Source organism: Physeter macrocephalus, chromosome 7 (genome assembly GCF_002837175.3).
Source record: "Physeter macrocephalus isolate SW-GA chromosome 7, ASM283717v5, whole genome shotgun sequence".
Classification (NCBI taxonomy): domain Eukaryota; kingdom Metazoa; phylum Chordata; class Mammalia; order Artiodactyla; family Physeteridae; genus Physeter; species Physeter macrocephalus.
In genome coordinates, this window is record NC_041220.1 from 66,196,215 (window position 1) to 66,217,547 (window position 21,333).

The 21,333-nt window shown below is 35.2% G+C and overlaps 1 protein-coding gene and 1 non-coding gene across 4 annotated transcripts in view; both read left to right on the forward strand.

The window, feature by feature from the left end:
* The window catches only part of USO1 (USO1 vesicle transport factor), a 91,097-nt gene that overhangs the window by 23,925 nt on the left and 45,839 nt on the right, over positions 1-21,333 (forward strand). For all 3 annotated transcript variants that reach the window (XM_028491919.2, XM_007113647.4, XM_055086030.1), the window contains exons 2-4: positions 4,287-4,373; positions 4,450-4,514; positions 11,735-11,811. In XM_028491919.2, the coding sequence (XP_028347720.1) occupies positions 4,287-4,373; positions 4,450-4,514; positions 11,735-11,811 (229 nt within the window). The remainder of the gene's footprint in view (positions 1-4,286; positions 4,374-4,449; positions 4,515-11,734; positions 11,812-21,333) is intronic.
* TRNAE-UUC (transfer RNA glutamic acid (anticodon UUC)) lies at positions 18,817-18,889 on the forward strand. The gene has a single exon. It is a non-coding gene; the product is annotated as a tRNA-Glu (tRNA).

A 21,333-nucleotide genomic window follows, 5' to 3' on the forward strand; every position in this document is an offset into this window, starting at 1 on the left:
ACACCATGTTAACAAATTGAAGAATAAAAACCATATGATCATCTCAATAGATGCAGAAAAAGCTTTCATTCAACAAAATTCAACACCAATTTTTGATAAAAACTGTACAGAAAGTGGGCACAGAGGGAACCCCCCTCAACATAATAAAGGCCATATACAACAAACCCACAGCAAACATCATTCTCAATGGTGAAAAACTGAAAGCATTTCCTCTAAGATCAGTAGCAAGACAAGGATGTCCACTCTCACCACTATTATTCAACATAGTTTTGGAAGTCCTAGGCACGGCAATCAGAGAAGAAAAAGAAATAAAAGGAATACAAATTGGAAAAGAAGAAGGAAAACTGTCACTGTTTGCAGATGACATGATACTATACATAGAGAATCCTAAAAATGCCACCAGAAAGCTACTATAGCTAATCAATGAATGTGGTAAATTTGCAGGATACAAAATTATTGCACAGAAATCTCTTGCATTCCTATACACTATGTATGGAGACACATATGAACCCAAATAGCCAAAGCAGTCTTGATGGAAAAAAACGGAGCTGGAGGAATCAGACTCCCTGACTTCAGACTATACTACAAAGCTACAGTAATCAAGACAATATGGTACTGGCACAAAAACAGAACCATAGATCAATGGAACAAGATAGAAAGCCCAGAGATAAACCCACGCACCTATGGTCAACTAATCTATGAGAAAGGATGGAAGGATATACAATGGAGAAAAGACAGTCTCTTCAATAAGTGGTGCTGGGAAAACTGGACAGCTACATGTAAAAGAATGAAATTAGAACACTCCCTAACACCATACACAAAAATAAACTCAAAATGGATTAAAGACCTAAATGTAAGGCCACACACTATCAAACTCTTAGAGGAAAACATAGGCAGAACACACTATGACATAAATCACAGCAAGATCCTTTTTGACCCACCTCATAGAGAAATGGAAATAAAAAGAAAAATAAACAAATGGGACTTAATGAAACTTAAAAGCTTTTGCACAGCAAAGGATACCATAAACAAGACCAAAAGACAACCCTCCAAGGATATACAATGGAGAAAAGACAGTCTCTTCAATAAGTGGTGCTGGGAAAACTGGACAGCTACATGTAAAAGAATGAAATTAGAACACTCCCTAACACCATATATAAAAATAAATTCAAAATGGATTCTAAACCTAAGTGTAAGACCGGACACTATAAAACTTTTAGAGGAAAACATAAGAAGAACACTCTTTGACGTAAATCACAGCAAGATCTTTTTTGATCCACCTCCTAGCGTAATGGAAATAAAAACAAAAATAAACAAATGGGACCTAATGAAACATCAAAGCTTTTGCACAGCAAAGGAGACCATAAACACGACGAAAAGACACCCCTCAGAATGGGAGGAAATATTTGCAAACGAATCAACAGACAAAGGATTAATCTCCAAAATATATAAACAGCTCATGCAGGTCAATATTAAAGAAACAAACAACCCAATCCAAAAATGGGCAGAAGACCTAAATAGACATTTCTCCAAAGAAGACATACCAATGGCCAAGAAGCGCATGAAAAGCTGCTCAAAATGACTAATTATTAGAGAAATGCAAATCAAAAGTACAATGAGGTATCACCTCACACCAGTTAGAATGGGCATCATCAGAAAATCTACAAACAACAAATGCTGGAGAGGGTGTGGAGAAACTGTTGCACTGTTGGTGGGAATGTAAATTGATACAGCCACTATGGAGAACAGTATGGTAGTTCCTTACAAAACTAAAAATAGAATTACCATATGATCCAGCAATCCCACTACTGGGCATATACCCAGAGAACCATAATTCAAAAAGTCACATGCACCCCAGTGTTCACTGCAGCACTATTTACAGTAGCCAGGTCATGGAAGCAACCTAAATGCCCGTCGGCAGATGAATGGATAAAGAGGTTGTGGTGCATATATACAATGGAATATTACTCAGCCATAAAAAGGAACGAAATTGGCTCATTTGTTGAGACGTGGATGGATCTAGAGACTGTCATACAGAGTGAAGTAATTCAGAAAGAGAAAAACAAATATCTTCTACTAGCGCATGTATGTGGAACCTAGAAAAATGGTACAGATGAACCAGTTTGCAGGGCAGATGTTGAGACACAGATGTAGAGAACAAACGTATGGACACCAAGGGGGGAAAGCCGCAGGGGGGGTGGCGATGGTGGAATGCTGAATTGGGTGATTGGGATTGACATGTATACACTGATGTGTATAAAATTGATGAGTAATAAGAGCCTGCTGTATAAAAAAAAATAAAATTTAAAAATTAAAAAAAAAAAAATTAAAAAAAAATTAAAAAAAGATGTACCAGACCCAAGTAGAAGAAATTATACTCATACTCAGGAAAACTCTTTTTGGCCTGAGAAATTCTTTTAAGCTGACAGTACTGAGATTTATCTCTTCTCAGGAGGTATTTATGTAGGTTTTTCATGGTAAAAAAAAAATTATAGTAGAAAAACTATCAACCAATTATTTAATAAAGAGAAAGTTTTATTATTTTCATTTTGGAAAGTCTATAATTACTATGAAGTAAATACAATTTAAGGTAGGAATAATTTCAAAATGTGAGTAGTTAGAATGAATTAAATCAAAACGTAAAGCTAAGCTCGGTTGACATACTGCATTTGCAGTATGAAGAAATGCAAATCAGCATAGTGAAGACTTCTAGAAATCCTGCAGTGCAGAAACATATTTAATTTTGTATAACCTTGTGTTTCCCACTGGTTCTGTGATCATAGGAAGTCTGTTGATATCTTCTGGGACACCAGAAGTCTATAAAACATAATTGGGAAAACAGTATATGTATTTAAGCCATTGATTTCAGTACATAGGATGTAAAAGTTTTTGCTATGCCAAAATCAGATTTATAGAATCTTACTAAGAACTGTCATTAAGGAATAAATAATAATAAAATAGTAACAAACTGTTAGAGCTATAAAGGACCTGAGTATAGTGGTTTTAAAAACTGTTCTTTATCAGATGTTTTCCAAGTATTTTCATCTATTCTGTGGCTTATCTTTTCATTCTCTTAACACTGACTTTTGAAGAACAGGAGTGATGAAGTCCAAACTACCATGTTTTTCTTTTATCAGTTATACGCTTAGTATGTGTCTGAGAAAACTTTGCCTACTTTAAAGTCACGAGGATTTTCTCCAGTGCTTTGTTCTAGAAGTTTTTATAGTTTTAAGTTTCCAAATTCTTTTTTAATGCAATTTTACATACACACACGGTTTTGTACTTTTGCTACAGTGGACTCAGAATTTACATATAGTTTTAACACTTGCTCTTTTTTTTTTTTTTTTTTTTTTTGCGTTATGCGGGCCTCTCACTGTTGTGGCCTCTCCCGTTGTGGAGCACAGGCTCCGGACGCGCAGGCTCAGCAGCCATGGCTCACGGGCCCAGCCGCTCCGCGGCATGTGGTATCTTCCCGGACCGGGACACGAACCCGTTTCCCCTGCATCGGCAGGTGGACTCTCAACCACTGCGCCACCATGGAAGCCCACCGCTTGCTCTTTTTTCCCCACTATTTATTAAATCACAGTATTTTCATGTCAGTACAGTTAATTTTTTTTGAGTAGCTGCATTGTATTCAACTGAAGAATGTACCACAATTTATTTAGTTTTTCTTCTCTTGATGGACAGTTGTTTCCAATTTTTTACTGTTGTAAATAATGAATGCTCCAAGGTTTATTTTAAAGTTCAGTTCAAATTTTAATTCTTGCAGATTTGTTGCTTGGAACATTCCACCCTTCTAGATTTTGAGGCACACTTTAAATTTTTGATAAACAGTTCTGAGTTTTCTTGTTCAAATATATAGTGGAAACGTTAGGGTGAAGTTATGATGTCAACAATCATTATTTTAATTTTCTTTTTATTAACTTCCCATCATATACCATAACCCTAATGGATTATGCAACCCTCTTGGTTCAAACAGCTATAATAGGTATGTTTAGAAAGCTCTGGTTCTACTAATTTCTCTTAATTCCTCAATTTATATGACTTACTTTATTTGACTTCTCTTCCACCACTTCCATTTTTCAGGTCTCTGTGAAAAATCTATTTGATCTCTGTAACAAGATTATAATACTACCTAGTTATTTCCATTTTTGAAAAGATTATTACCATGACATTCCATTTATTGATTTTTTTTTCCAAATAAATGGTATAAATTTGGGGGAAAATTTGATGTTTCTTTTTTGTTCTTTTTATTCTATTAATGCTATTTCATTTTTCCCTGACAGATTCAAAAGCTTTGTGATAGAGTAGCTTCATCTACTTTACTGGATGATCGAAGAAATGCTGTGCGTGCTCTCAAATCATTATCTAAGGTCTGTAACACTTTATCAGTTATTAAGTTTATTAAGTTGGAATTAGTTACTTAAATAACATTTTTCTTTTGTGCAGAAATATCGCTTGGAAGTGGGTATTCAAGCTATGGAACATCTTATCCACGTTTTACAAACAGATCGGTATGTCTCTATTTAATGATTTTTCTCCCTAATATTTCTTGAAATTTTAATTAATTTGTTTTAGAGTCACTATTCCAGAAATGATTGACATATTAAGGCTATTAAGTTTTGACTTTCAGTTGTCATTTCAATAAACAGTTATTGGATACTAGGTGCAAACCACTGTGCTAATTAAGCATTAGGACAGACATAATCTCAAACTTCAGGGGTTGAAAGTTTTCCATTATATAAAAATGTAATGAAGTTACTGCTAATTAAAGGTTTGAAATTTGGAGTTTGAATTGACCAAATGAATGTGTTGATTTTCATTCAGATATACTATAATGTACTGTTCTATAATATAACATGAATATTATGGTATATCAGTTATCCAGACTTTCTTTTTGGGGGGAGAGAAATAAACTGTACTAATAGAATGATGTCTTAAGGGAAAAATCACTCAGCCTAGTTTTTGCTCTTTCAATTTCTCTTTAAGAGAGTATCTGCATCTTTGGTTTTAATTAACAACTAAACATGAGTAACTTTCAAATCTTACCCCTAGTTAATAAATATATCCTAAAGCTTTAGCTGTTCAACAGACGTTTCTGCCATATCAAGAACTCTCAGAGCTATCTTAAATTTTAAATGTTCAAAAGTTAATTTGTCTCTAGTTGTCCTACTCCTATTCCACCACATCCCCCCTACCCACCCAATCCATTTCAACTGCCTTTGACACAAGTTCATCCCAGTTAGCACCTTTTCATTAAAACAGGAAACTGGAGGATTTGTGAACTTATCCCTCTCCTTAACCCATTATGCCCATCCAGACAAAAAAAAAGCTGGAATCCGTGAATTTTCTTGATTTCCATTGTTGGTCTTAGTTCTGGCTCTCAATATCAATCACTTAAGCCATTTTCATAGCCGCTGTATTAGTTATCTATTGCTGCATAACATATTACTTCAAAACAACAAATATTAATGTCACAGTTTCTGTGGATCAGGAATTCAGAAGTGGCTTAGCTAGGTGGTCTGGCTCAGGGTCTCTCATGAGGTTGCATGCAAGATGTCAGCCAGGAGTACAGTCATCTGAAGGCTTGACTGGGGCTGGAGTATCTGATTCCAAGATAGGTCACTCACACTGCTGTTGGCAAGAGGCCTCAGTACCTCAACAAGCAACCCCTTGTTGCTCTCTGTAGGGCTGCTTGAGCATCCTCATGATATGGGAACTGGCTTCTCCCAGAGCAGGTGACCCTAGAGAGAGAACAAAGCCACAATGCCTTGTAGGACTTAGTCTCAGAAGTCACATATCATCAATCCCATCACATTTTATTTTATTAGAAACAAGTAAATAAATACAGCCTACACTTAAAAAGACGAGAATTAGGGTCCACCTTTTGAAAGGAGCTGTATCAAAGAGGTTTTTTTTTTGACATATTTTAAAACCACCACTGGCTTCCTCCTGGTGGCGCAGTGGTTAAGAATCCGCCTGCCAATGCAGGGGACATGGGTTCAAGCCCTGGTCTGGGAAGATCCCACATGCCGCAGAGCAACTGGGCCCGTGAGCCACAACTACTGAGCCTGCGCGTCTGGAGCCTGTGCTCCGCAACAAGAGAGGCCGCTATAGTGAGAGGCCCGCGCACCGTGATGAAGAGTGGCCCCTGCTCACAGCAACTAGAGAAAGCCCTTGCACAGAAACGAAGACCCAACACAGCCAAAAATAAATTAATTAATTTAAAAAAAACCAAACCACCACCACCTCAGACTGTATTCTTTGCCTCTGATCTCTTTGTCCTTCCATTCATTTCAAGAATTTCATTTCATTTACATTTCTGTCTGAAATGTAAATCTTCTATCACTCACCTATTTAATGCATTTCACAGCTCCGTGCAGTGTGAAGTCCAAGTTCCTCAAACAAAGCAAAGCATATAAGCTTTTTAAAGATCAAGATGCTGCTTGTCTAACCTCATAACCCCTTTTTTAATTATATTTCAGCAGTGCCCAGCTGCTTGTTCATACCAAGTAGAACCTTTTCTATCCTCCTCAGTGTAACCCACATTGGCTACCTTTCAAAGCCAACTGATTCTAATGTGTTTGAATAAATCCACTGGATATGTCAGGACTGTCTGTTTTATTAACACCAGAGTGGGCAACTGCAGTAGGCAGAGTAATGGTTCCCCCAAAGATATTTATATTCTATCATCACAACCTATGAATGTTACCTTAGATGGCAAAGGGACTTTGAAGATATGATTAAGTTATGGATTTTGAGATAGGGGAGATTATGTTGGGTTATCCAGGTGGGCCCAGTATAATCCTGAGGCTTCTTAAAAGTAGAAGAGGAATGCAGAAGAGGAGGTCGGGATGAGATGATATGAGAAGATCTCAACCTGTCTTTGCTGGCTTTAAAGATTAAAGGAGGCCTCTAGAACTGGAAAAGGCAAGGAAATGGATTCTCCCCTTAAAGCCATCAGAAAGGAAGGCAGCCCTGCTGAGACCTTGATTTTAGTCCAGTGAGACCCATTTCAGACCTGACTTCCAGAACAGTAAAGTACTATATTTGTATCGTATAAGCCACTAAGTTTGTGGTAATTTATTACAGCATCAGTAGAAAACTAATAAAGTAACCCAAGTTAATTACCTGCTTTAAACAATATTCCAAGTTATGAGAAAATGGGCCTTAGGTGAAAAAAAATTCAGTGTGATTATTATACATACATATAATTTTTCTTTTTTATTTCATGTGTCTTTATGTATACATTTTCTCACTGAGTCTTATAAAGTTGATAATGAAACGACTAACATCTTGATATGGAAAACAGAATCTACCTCTATGTAAAGTGGCCCTTATTGTCATTTTTAGTGCACAGTAGAAAATAAATGTGTAGATACTCTTGATATAAAGGTTAAGAAATATATTTTTTAAAACATTATAGCACATTTACTATGTGCCAGGCACCATGTTTAGAAATAGGGTGTACCATATAGCCTGGTGAATGCGTGAACTAATAATTGATCATGTTAGAGGCTGATGGGTGTTTTATTATGACCCTTAGGCAACAAACAAAGCCAAACTTCTCTGAGCCTTCTTGTGTTTCTTTCCTTCTCTTGTGCTGAATTCCCTTTCCATTTGCTTCCAATACTTATCTGTTATCGTCTGTTCTCAGAATGTTCTGTGTTTTCTTAACTTCACTGATTGCAAAGGTCTATATTCTGCAGCCATCTCTTTCCACTTCTCATCTTCATTACTCTTTGATGCTTCTGCTCTTGGCCTAACTAACACTCTCAGAATCCTTCAACTGAATCCCCTTCATGCCTGGCTACATCACAGAGAGTTGTGTTCCCTTTCTTGGCCTGGCTTGAAACTCTCCGTCTGTCCATGGGTCTGCTTCTCTTACAGCCATCTTGAGGAGAGACTGCTTGTTCTCCCAAGTCCCACACTCAGGGCCTGAAAGTTGTCTGATGGAAACTGTTTCCAAACCATGACACCTCAGTAGGTTTTTTTTTGTTTTTTTTAAGTGTACGTTTCAATGGTTTTACTATATTCACAAAGTTGTGCAACTATCACCACTATCTAATTCCAGAACATTTTCATCACTTCAAAAGAAATCCAGTATCCATTAGTTGTCATTGCCTATCCCCTCCTCCCCCCAGTGCCTAGCAACCACCAGTCTCCTTTGTGTCTGTATAAATTTGACTGTTTTGGACATTTCATATAAATGGAATCATACAATGTGTGGCTTTTGTGTCTGGCTTCTTTCACATAGCATAATATTTCATGGTCCATCCATGTTATAACATGTATTAGTATTTCATCCCTTTTTTGTCTGAATAATATTCCATTGTATGGATATACCATATTTGTTTAGCCATTCTTCTGTTGACAGACATTTGGGATATTTCCGTTTATTGGCTGTTATGAATAATGCTATTATGAACATTTGTGTACTAGTTTTTGTGTGAACATATGTTTTATACAAAGGAATGCAATTGTTGGGTCATGTGGTTTAACTTTTTAAGAAATTGCCAAACTCTTGCATGGAGGCTGCGCCATTTTATATCTTCATCTGAAGTGTATAAAGGTCCAATTTCTCCTCACCAACACTTGTTATTGTCCCTTTTTTTTTTTTTTTTTTTTGGCGGTACGCGGGCCTCTCACTGTTGTGGCCTCTCCCATTGCGGAGCACAGGCTCTGGACGCACAGGCTCAGCGGCCATGGCTCACGGGCCTAGCCGCTCCGCGGCATGTGGGTCTTCCCGGACCGGGGCACGAACCCGTATCCCCTGCATCGGCAGGCGGACTCTCAACCACTGTGCCACCAGGGAATCCCTATTGTCCCTTTTTTAAAATGGCCATCCTAGTGGGTGAACTTGGCTTCTTATTTTGGTTTTGATTTGTATTTACCTAATGACTAATGATGTTGAGTATCTTTTCATGTACTTATTTAACCATTTGTGTATCTTTTTTATTTTTTTATTATTATTATTATTTTTTTTGGCCCCGTGGCATGCAGGATCTTAGGTCCCTGAGCAAGGATTGAACCCGGGCCCCCCTGCAATGGAAGCATGTAGTCTTAACCACTGGACCACCGGGAAAGTCCCCTTGTATATCTTTTTTAGAGAAATGTCTCTTTTGCCTGCTATTAATTTGGTTACTTGTCTTTTTATTATTCAGTTGTATGTATACATTCTGGATACAAGTCCCTTAACAGACATGATTTGCAAATATTTTTTTTCCCATTCTTTGAGTCGTCAAAGGACACTTTTTAAAAAAAATTTATTTATTGTATTTATTTTATTTTTTTTTGGCTGCGATGGGTCTTCGTTGCTGCACGAGGGCTTTAGTTGTGGCAAGTGGGGGCTACTCTTCATTACAGTGCATGGGCTTCTCATTGCGGTGGCTTCTCTTTGTTTTGGAGCATGGGCTCTAGGCACTCAGGCTTCAGTAGTTGTGCACAGGCTTAGTTGCTCTGCCGCACGTGGGATCTTCCTGGACCAGGGCTCGGACCCGTGTCCCCTGCATTGGCAGGTGGATTCTTAACCACTGTGCCACCAGGGAAGCCCCAAAGGACATTTTCTTGATAGTGTCCTTTGAAAGACAAAAGTTTTTAATTTTGACAAAATGTAATTTACCTGTTTTATCTTTTCTTGCTTATGCTTTTGCTGTCAAATCTAAGAAACCATTGCCTAATCCAATGCTTTGAATATTTGTACCTGTGTTTTCTTCTAAAAGTTTTATAGCTTTAGCTCTTACATTTAGATCTGATCTCCCATTTTGAGTTAATTTTTGTATATGGTGTGAAGTAGGGGTCCAGCTTCATTTTTTTCATGTGGATATCTAGTTGTCCTAGCACCATTTGTTCAAGAGACTGTTCTTTCCTCATTGAATGGTCTTTGCATCCTTGCCAAAAATCAATTGAAATAAATGTTAGACTTTATTTTTAGACTCTCTATTCTGTTGATCTCTATGTCTGTTCTTACGCCAGTGCCACAGTCTTGATTACTATAATTTTGCGGTAGGTTTTGAAATCAGAAAATGTGAGTCCTTCAACTTTGTTTTTCTTTTTGAAGATTATTTTGGCTATTCTGGATACGTTGAATTCCCATACAGATTTTATGATCAGTTGGCAGCTGGGATTTTTATAGGGATTGTGTGAATCTGTAAATCAAGTTGGGGTATATTACCATGTTAACAGCATTACATCTTCCTATTCATGAACACAGATTATCTTTTCATTTATTTGAGTTTTAGGTAATTTCTTTCAACAGTGTTTTGTAGTTTTCAGTCTTGTACTTTAGTACAATTTATTCCAAAGTATTTAAATCTTCTTTATGTTATTTAAATAGAATTGTTCTTTTAATTTTATTTTCTGATTGTTCATTGCTAGTGTACAGAAATACAGCTGATTTTTTTTTATATTGAGCATATGTTCTTCAATTTTGCTGAATTTGTTTACTAGTTCTAATAGGTTTTTAGTGGATTCCTTAGGATTTTCTGTGTACAAGATCATGTCATCTGGGAATAGGTGTAGTTTTAGTTCTTCCTTTCCAATCTGTATGCCTTTTATTTCTTTTTCTTGCCTAATTGCTCGAGCTAGAACCTCAAGTTCAATGTTGGATAGAAGTGGCTGGAGGAGACATCATTATCTTGTTCCTCATCTTAGGGCTAAAGCATTTAGTCTTTCACCATTACATATGTTAGTTATTGGATTTTCATTTTCAGGAAGTTCCCTTGTGTTCCTACTTTCTCAATAGTCTCTTAAAAGATGTCCCTCAAAATTTCTCAAAAACGAGAATGATAAATAATAATAATTTTAAAGACCCACTTCATTTGAGATTTATATCCTCTGGTTGTGACCCCTTTTGTCCCTCATCTTTGCTTTCACTCCTAGTCACTTCTTCATATTCACTGAATCTTTCTGACCTGTATCTCACTCTTGCTTTTCACTCTAAATGCCATCATCCTCCATCATGCTTTCAAAATTTGTCTGTTTATCAACAACTAAAAAATCTTACACTTCCTGAAATAGAAGAGAAAAGAAAAAACAAAAAAAATCTTACACTTCCTGATATTATAAATAGTACATGTTTATCATAAGTTTTTTTTTTTTTTTTAGAAAATAAGATATAAATCAGGGAAACAAATTCTAGAGGTCCAACTAGAGATAACAGTTATGTTTATATAAACATATGTGTTATATAAAGATTATATATATATTATAAAGCATATATGTAAACATACATACAGACTTATAAAATTACCTGGCTTGTACTGATTTTGCTGGTTTTAAAGTTGGGTTTATTTTACAAATTTATTTATAAGGTTTTCTTAAAATATATATAGACACACATGAATGTATATATATATTTTTTGCTAGATTGGATCATTCTGCACATTAATTGTTAATATTCAGTTTTTTCCTACTGGCACTAAATCAAGGGTGTTTTAATTACCATGTCATTAAACATTCTTTAAAAATACATTTTATAATTGCTGCTGTAGGTATGGATTTACCACACTTAAAAAAAAATATTGGACATTTAGGTTGCTTCTAATTTTTCACTCTTATAAATAAAAATAAACCTTTATACATCTTAACAGTTTGCACTCTGATATTTTCTTAGGGTAGGTTTTCAGAAATGGGATTAATATTTCCTACAGTCTTGTTAAATAAGAGTATAAAATGGTCATAACAGCTATACTCTAACTAGCAGTGTATAAGTATAATAATTTCTCTCTTCCAGTTCGGATTCTGAAATAATAGGTTATGCTTTGGACACACTATATAATATAATATCTAATGATGAAGAAGAAGAAGTAGGTAAGTTTCTTTTACTGTGTTCTCTGTACATAAAATCAACTGGATTGTGCCAATTTTGCTGGTTTAAGGTTGAGTTTATTTTATAAATTTATTTATAAGGATTTTTTCTTTTTTTCTTCTTTTTTTGTTTTTTGGTTTTTGTTTTTCATCAATAAAGGGAAGACATTAGCTTAGTTCCAGAAAAATATCTTTAAGATGATTGCTTTGTATGTGATTTGGAGATGGAATTAGATTCTTCTTTTTTAAAAAATATTTTTCCCTCTCTTTGTATTGATTTTAGTTGAGCAGAATGAATATTAGTATTCCCTAGATTAAATAATCATTTTTGGCTATTGATTAAAAAATCAACTATTTTATTTATATGTTACCTGGTGAGCAGTATGAAGTTAGTATAGTTAAACTTTTCACATAAGACTTATGTTAACTTATAAAGAGCAACAATTTTTTAAATTTAGAAGGTTTTGTTATGTTTTGTTTTGTTTTGGTCACGCTGCGTGGCTTCCAGGATCTCAGTTCCCAGACCTGGGACTGAACCCAGGCCACAGCAGTGAAAGCCTGGAATCCTGACCACTAGGCCTACCAGGGAACTCCCAGCATGTGAAATACTTGACTGGAAGTCTATACATTTTGTTCCATTTATTGTAAAAACATGCACTGAGTAACATTTTACAGTGCTGTTGAAGAGTGCTTTCCTCATATCACATTGGCTGTTGTAGTAGGACACAGTGCATCTTTCATTTTTCTAGACAATCAGAAGGGTGATATTCATGCATTTTATAAGTCTGATTTAGACGGAAGTTATAGGGTCTTCCAAAATCTGAGTAGACAAGGCATAAGGAAATGTAGATAATATTGAGTTTGCACATATTTTATAGAAATAAAAGTAGAACAGAAATATATGTAGATATTAACTTCACAAGATACCAGTAGTAGGAACTTTTGAAACTGGGTTGTGCTGAATAGTCACAATTTCTTAGACTTGAATATCCTTTTTCTTAAATTTTTATTTCTCTGTGATATCTAGCTGACAATTTGACTTTATTAATTTCTTTAGTAAAAAATCTTTAGTAAACATAATTTGGTTCCCATGGAAAAAGAGGCTATCAGTCACATGACAATACTTAAATACAGTACATGCAAGAACACACTTTGAAGATAAAGATACTTAATTCTCCTAGTCATTTCTCAGATGAGAAAGTTAGATACAATACACTTGTTAGAAAACATTAAAGAAAAAGACTCTTCTTAGTTGTTTCAGATGGAAAATTTAGCTCTTTTCTAGTTTGTAGTGATAATTTTTGTGTTTTAAAAAACTATATAGCATCAATTAGGTAGTTTTCCTTTATTATAAATTTGCAATCTAATAATGTTTAAAGTCTAACTTTTTGCTTCTCTTAATGTATTTGGGCTCCTTATTTTTAATTCAACATCTAAAAATGATTCTTTGGATGAAACAGGATAAACGATTCTTTGGAGAAACAGTAGTAGAATCATTTCTTCTAGGAAAGATTAAAATGTGAAGTTAGGGTAATAGCCTGAAAGAGTCAATTTTTAAAAATCTAGATATTGAGAAATATGGCCTTCAGTTCTGTTATTGGTACTCTCTCTTTACTGCTTCATCAAAAGATAATTCTTAGCTGCCATAATGAACTTCATTTTAGAGTTCTTTACCTTGAGGATATTTTAATAACCCTTCAATTTATTGATAAATATGTCTCATAATCCTACATTTATAGCATATGCTGTATCTCTATTAGGATATCTCAGATTTGAGTAAAATGAGTATGAGTCTCTTCTTTCAAGAGATTATATTGTTTATTTGATGTTTTTAAGCTCTTATTTATTTTATTGTGAATACTATTATATAAGAAACTTTTATCCCCCACTATTTATTTATTTATTTCTGTCTACCTTTTCAGATGATGTTGAAGGTAAAAGATTGCATTTAATATGCATGATGCTTTTAGGCATAATTTCTGATAATATAAAAGGACACTGTCAAGTGAGTTTCTTCTGGCTGGTATAAAAAATCTTGAGATTTGTTTCACTATATAAGAATTTCTTCATTAAAGAGGAATATTTGATAATCTTATATTACTATTTATTGTTTCTATGGCTACTAAATCTATTGTCCAGAACACAGAAAATATTCTAGTGCATATTTTAACAAAACTAAGCTTTTTCTCTGGTAGGACAATCTATTCAAATTACTTTTTATATACTTCCTGGGGAAAAAATTTTGAGGCAGTTTATTTAAAAATAAAAATAATATTTGAAAATGTATACATATATATGTATACATATAAATTTTACCTATATTCAATAAGAACTGGAAGGTATTCCAGTTCAGAGAATACTTGTATGTTGATATTGTCCCTTTAAAATAATGCATGCACAATAATGTCTGGTTACTGACATTTTTTATATTAATTTATAAAACTCACCAATACTGTTTTCTTTTTTCTGGTGGTCCTTTTCAAGTTCCATTTACTTTTAACATTGATGCTTCTTTTCCTCATAATTTAAGTAACCACATTTTATTTTGTTTTACCATTTTTCGTGAGATCCTTAACTTTTTAAAATGAGGAAGAACAAATCCTTTTCTAAAGTAGGTTTAAAATGGTACATAACAAAATTGCCTGTACCTAACAATAAACTAACAAAAAAACTAACTTATTAAGCTGTATAGCATCACCTTTTGTGAAATTTGAACCCCTTTTTTGAAAGCAGATAATATTAAGCATTATGCCTTGACTCTTGTGACAATGCTATTTCCTTGTTGAGTAGTACAGATCAGTAGTTGTTGTTTCTATTGTTATTTCAGCATATTTGTATAGAGCTTTAAATTTCACAGTGCTTTTATGTCCATTATCTTATTTGATCCTCATAGCAACCTGTGAGGTAGGTGACATTTTTGTCTTTTCTAAAAAGATGAGAAAATGAAAACCCAGTGATCATGTAACTTACATAGTATTGTCTAGTAAGTAGGGTAACAGGATTTTTTTTGATACATTTTTTTGTATTCCATAGATTTCTGATTTAATAAATTATGGCCATTTTTCTGACTAGATTCTTTATTAATCTTGTAATTTATATAACTAGTTTATACGATGCAGACAAATGTTAAAAAAATATAGGTGTACTTGTTTAACTAATTGACCACAGTGTAAAAGAAGGTTACTTGATATTCCCTCACTCTGTGATAGGACTACTTTTTTTTTTTTTTTTTTTTTTCCCGGTATGCGGGCCTCTCACTGTTGTGGCCTCTCCCGTTGCGGAGCGCACGCTCCGGACGCACAGGCTCAGCGGCCATGGCTCACGGGCCCAGCCGCTCCGCAGCATGTGGGATCTTTCCGGACTGGGGCACGAGCCCGTGTCCCCTGCATCGGCAGGCGGATTCTCAACCACTGCGCCACCAGGGAAGCCCGGACTACTTTTATTAGAATATCTCTTCCTATGAAGCCGTTTTGTCCTCCATAATATGGGTTATGAACTTGATATGGAGTGGAGTTCCAAAGAGAAGGTCCAGAATGTTTTTTAATATTGTTTATACCACTGGAAAAAATACAGCTGTAAATACATATGAAGAATAAATGTATATACAAATATTTAGTTAAAAGCCAGTTACATAAATAGGCCTGAAGTGTTTCCAGAGGTATATAAGGACTTTTTAAAAGCAATCTTTAATTTCATGTACCTGTCATAGGTTTATTTTCACTATAATATCAAAGGGCCATTTTGTTCTTAATTTTTCATTTATCGTACAGTAAAGGGACATTTACAGGTTATGATAAGTATACCAAGTAGTATATCAGCTATAGGATGTAAAAAATAGACTTAGCTCTAGAATTTTTTAAATATATTGGATGAGAAAGGATGGTTAATTGTCTCACACCTTTGCTTACATGTGAAATAGATATAATATTTCATGAAGTTTTGGTTTACAACCTTTAGATATAATTAGTGTAGTAGTTTTAGCTTAATTTACTTCTACATCAAAATAGCTTTGTATGTTACTTTAATTGCTTATCAAATACATTAAAATTCAGAAGTGCTGTCTTAAGACTATAACTTAAAGGAAGTGGAGTATATGTCACTAACACTTTTTTCGTTGACAATATTAAACCAGAAGGAGCTGTAGATTCCTGGAACTGGATCATATTTTACTAGTTCAATTCAAAACAGATCTTAATTATATACTGCTAAGCTATAGTATTTTATACAGTATAGCTACAGAATAAATTGAATGTACAGTATTAAGTCTACTTCCTACTAAGTTATTAGCGTGTGCTCAATGCATACATTGAATTAAGCTTTTTCTTGGGTTAAACCTATGTTCCTTAAAGTATAGCACAAAAGACCTAGAGTTCTCTGTATTAAAAGGTGTCTATAGTTAAATAAATGTAACATAGTATGTTCCACTCTGAAACTTCACAAAATTTACATTAATATAGTAAATACTGAGAATCCTGCAGTAAAGAAACCTGTTCAATTTTGTTTAATCCAAATACATTTGTACACCTGCACTTGCTTTCATGAGATACCTGTTAATGTGCATGAGATACCTGTTAATGTGCCACACAGTCCTGCATTTCGAGAAATACTAACCAAGGCTTAAACCTACAGCTTAATTGTTTGTATTTATCCACATAAAAATATTTCAGCATTTTTAAAATATTTCATAGGAAGAATCCATCAAGTCTGTATGGTTTTCCTCCCTTCCTTTATTTATTTATTTTTGGCTGCGTTGGGTCTTTGTTGCTGTGTGCGGGCTTTCTCTATTTGCGGCGAGCGGGGGCTACTCTTGGTTGCGGTGTGCGGGCTTCTCATTGCGGTGGCTTCTCTTGTTGCGGGGCACGGGCTGTAGAGCGCAGGCTCAGTAGTTCTGGCGCACGGGCTTAGTTGCTCCGCGGCATGTGGGATCTTCCCGGTCCAGGGCTCGAGCCCGTGTCCCCTGCAATTGGCAGGCGGATTCTTAACCACTGCACCACCAGGGAAGCCCTTCCTCTCTTCCTTTTAAGATTAACTTAACAAGTTTTTGAATATTCTCCCACTCAGTAGTTCTGGCGCACGGGCTTAGTTGCTCCGCGGCATGTGGGATCTTCCCGGTCCAGGGCTCGAGCCCGTGTCCCCTGCAATTGGCAGGCGGATTCTTAACCACTGCACCACCAGGGAAGCCCTTCCTCTCTTCCTTTTAAGATTAACTTAACAAGTTTTTGAATATTCTCCCAAATGTCAGTGAATTTTATTTTGAGCTCTTCTCTAGAAGTCACAATCTTTGGGCCCAAGGGCATTATCTGTCTTATAAGCAAGATTGGCCACTTAGTATTTTAAGTAATAAATAAGTTCCTAATATTAAAAATTGGGAGGTTTTGCATCAGTTTTTAGATTTTAAACTTCTCTTTTTAAAAAATCTGAAGACCGACAACACCTGGGCCTGCATTCTCCCACGGCAGAGTCAGCTGGAGCTGAGTAAGTGCTGCTTTCCTTAGATCGGGCATGTACTCTCCATCCTTTCTGTAGTCTTATACCTGGCCTGCTTCATTCACATACATTACTGTCTTGCCCCTGTAGTTGAGTTTGTATTCTCTACTGTATTCACACCACTCAAATAAAAACCATTGTAAAATAAATTATATTTCAAAAGCATTTTATTAATTATATACCCAAGTGTTGTTTCATGCAATAAATATGAAAATATGCAAATGCAAAATAGCCCTACAAAGCATCGCAATTAGGTCATTGCATTGCTGTGATAGTACTTTCTAGAGGGAAACAGTTCTAAGGTAGAGACAGTTAAGTTGCTTGCCTTTTCAATATAGATTTCTCATGTATTTGGAGAGCTATTTTCTTCACATGTGTGGGCCACTTTTTGTAGTTTTCTTTATCTGCTTTTTTGTCTATAGAATTTCATTAGAATTTGGCTAGGTATTTGTTCTTGTTACCATCCGCCACAGAGCCATGGTTTGTTAGGGTTCCAGGGTAGGTAAAAACAACATAGGCTCATTAGCCCAGCGAATCATGAAATTTTATTGGATACAGGGCATTTACCATACCATGGGAATCAGGGCTCTTATTCATAGCTGATTCCAAAGAGGGAGATTTTCAGAAGATTTTATTAGCTCCCAAATTTCCATATCTTTTCCAATTTCTTTGTCATCTCCCTTTCCATCATCATGTCACCTTGCAAATAAAATGGGAAGGGTGTGCACTCTTGCTACTTACCCAGTCTGAGTTTTTTTCCAACTCCATGGTAAATTCAACTTTGAGCATTGAAAACCACAATGTACCATGCAAAATTTTACGTTCAGAGGTGTTTGAATAATTAGGGCACAGGATTTTATCTGCTCCCAATGGAACAGCAGGAAATCTTTTAAGCAGATCAGTGATAGATATCGTCCCTTGAGTCCACGCTAGTTATGTTTGAGTATTAAACTTCCTTCTGATTAATATTAGACCTTTGTAGCATCAAGCCTGTGCCACCTTAACTTAATACCCTTGACATAATAATTGTGCAGTAACATGTAGATAGCTTTCAAGTGTACTTTTTTTCATCCCTTCATGCCCCCCTCTATCTGTTTTTCCTGAAATAATGGAAATATTTCAGTGGAAATAATGACTGCTTCCCTAAACAATTCTTCTGAAGCCACCATTAATCTAAAAAATTAAACTTGAAGGGCAAAAATTAATAGTTTACTAATGTTAAAAATGCAGGAAATTTAATTTTATTTGGCATCCAAACAACCATAAACTCAAGTAACTACTTATTTTGGGAGATTGCATGCAACTTTTATGAGGAAGAGATATAAGGCAAAATATCAATAACAGGATTTGCTTACAGACAAGCATGTTTCTGGGAATATCATAGGATATGTGTTTTTTTAAACATCTTTTGCATCTTGGTGATAATATTCATTAATAGTAACCTTACAAGAATCTCAGAATTTTTTTGAATCATCAAAAGAAGATTGTTATGTTCTGTATAATTTTAAAACTTGAGGGAATTCCCTGGTGGTCCAGTGGTTAGGACTCTGCACTTTCACTGCCGAGGGCCCAGGTTTGATCCCTGGTTGGGGAACTAAGATCCCACAAGCCGTGTGGCACAGCCAAAAGAAACAAAACTTGATAATACATGTAGATATATAGCATATAATAAATCTTAGGACTGTGGTTCTTAAGGGCAGTTTGGCCCCTCCTGCCACTTAGAGGACATTTGTTAACGTCTGGAAGTATTTTTGGTTGTCACAACTTGAGGATACGTAAGGGAGTGCAGCTGGTATCTTGTGGATAAAGGCCAGGGATGCTGCTAAACATCCTAAAATGCATAGGGAGTCTCTCACAACGTTATTGTCAGTAGTGCCGAGGTTGAGAAATCCTGCTTTAGAGATGATGTTGCTGCTGTTAGTTGAGCACTTATTATTCACCAAGTACTGTGCTACATGTTTTATCAATACTTATTTTGAATCCTCAAAGAAAACCCTGTGTAAAAGAAAATTGTTCCCGTTTTACAAGTAAGGAAACTGAAGCTTGATATATCTGGGCTATTTGCCCAAAGTAGTGTGACTAAATGGATGAATATGGGCTTAATTGGTCTGACTCAAAAACCTTTGTGAGTGTCTTCCTTTTTACTGTATTGCCTCTCAACAAAGTATTTGACTACTCCGTACCCTAGCCATTCTGTTCATAAACAAATTACTTTTGCCTGTGTCAGCAATTTCTCATTTCTCTTTCATGTTAAGTTCAGAGATAGTACTTGACAGTTAACTGCTCCTTTCTCTTTGAAACACTTTTTCACTCATTTCTCAGTCACCACTGTCCCCTGATTTTCTTTCTGTCTCACGGCGCTACTCTTTCTTTGTCTCCTTTGCTGTTTTCTTTCGTCTCCCCAGCCTCTTGACATTGGAACATCCCAGGGCATGGATTTCTTTCCTTCTCTATTCTTTCCTTTGGTGATCTCATCTAGGCTTGTGACTTCAAATATAGTCTGTATGCTTGCCTCTCAAATACATGTGTCCAACCCAGACCTCTCCACTGATGTCCATAATTGTATATTCAAATACTTACTTGATATCTCCAATTGGATTTCTTTTCCCCACACACAGCTTTATTGAATTATAATTGAAATATAATAAATGTACAAATGTACAATTTCATGAGTTTTGACATGTATAAACCCATGAAACCATCACCACCACCACCAAAATAATGAACGTATCCAAGTTTCCTTGTGCTTGTTTGTAATCCATTCCTCCTCCTTCTAGCCCTGTTCAATCACAGATCTGTGATTACTGTAGATTACTTTGCATTTTTCTAGAATTTTATGTAAATGAGATCATACAGTATATACCCTCTTTTTGGTTTTTTTGGTCTGGTTTCTTTCACCCAGCATAATTATTCTGAGTTTCATTCATGGTGTATATCAATAGGTTAGTCCTTTTTATTGCTGAGTAGTATTGATATTTTGTTGTGTGAGTATATAACAATTTATTAATCCATTCCCCTGTTGGTGGGCATTTGGCTTGTTTCCATGTTTTTAGCTGTTACATTTGAAGCTTCGTACTATGTACAAGTCTTTTTGTGGACATGTATTTCATTTCTCTTGAGTAAATACCTAGGAATAGAATGGCTAAGTAATAGTAGGTGTATATTTAACTTTATAAGAAACTGCCAAACTGTTTTTCAAAGTAGTTGTACCATTTTACATTCCCACTGGTGGTGTATGAGAATTCTAGTTCTTCCACATCCTCTCCAATACTTGATATGGTCTGTCTTTTTAAATTTTAGCTGTTCTGGTAGGTGTGAAATAGTATCTCATGGTAGTTTTAATTTGTATTTTCATAATGAATGATTATATTGAACAATTTTTGATGTGATTATTTGCTATCCATATACCTTTTTATTCTTTGGTGAAGTATTTATTCAAATCTTTTGTTCATTTTTTACTGGATTGTCTTCTTATACTTGAGTTGTAAGAGTTCTGTATATATTCTAGATATAAGTCCTTGTGATGTATATTTCACAAATACTTTCTCCCAGTCTGTGACTTCCCTTTTTATTTTCCTAACATTGTCTTTTGAAGAGCAAAATTTTTAATTTTGATTAACTCCAGTTTATCAATTTTTTTCTTATATAATTTGGACCTTTTGTTTCCTATTTATGAAACCTTTGCCAAACCTAAAATCACTAAGATTTTCTCCTGTGTTTTCTTTTAAAAGTTTTATAGTTTTAGCTCTCATGATTAGGTCTGTGAGCCAATGGGTCTATTTCTGGACTTCCTATTCTGTTGGTCTCTATGTCTGTCGTTTTGCCTACTTGACATGTGTTGGTTGCCCTACCTTTATATCTTGAAATTATGTAGTGTAAGTCCTCCAACTTCATTCTTTATCAAAATTATTTTGGCTCTTTTTGGTCCTTTACACTCCCATATCAATTTTAGAATCAATTTGTCAATTTCTACAGAAAAAACTTACGGAGATTTTGATTGGGATTCTGTTAAATCTACAGATTGATTTGGGGCAAACT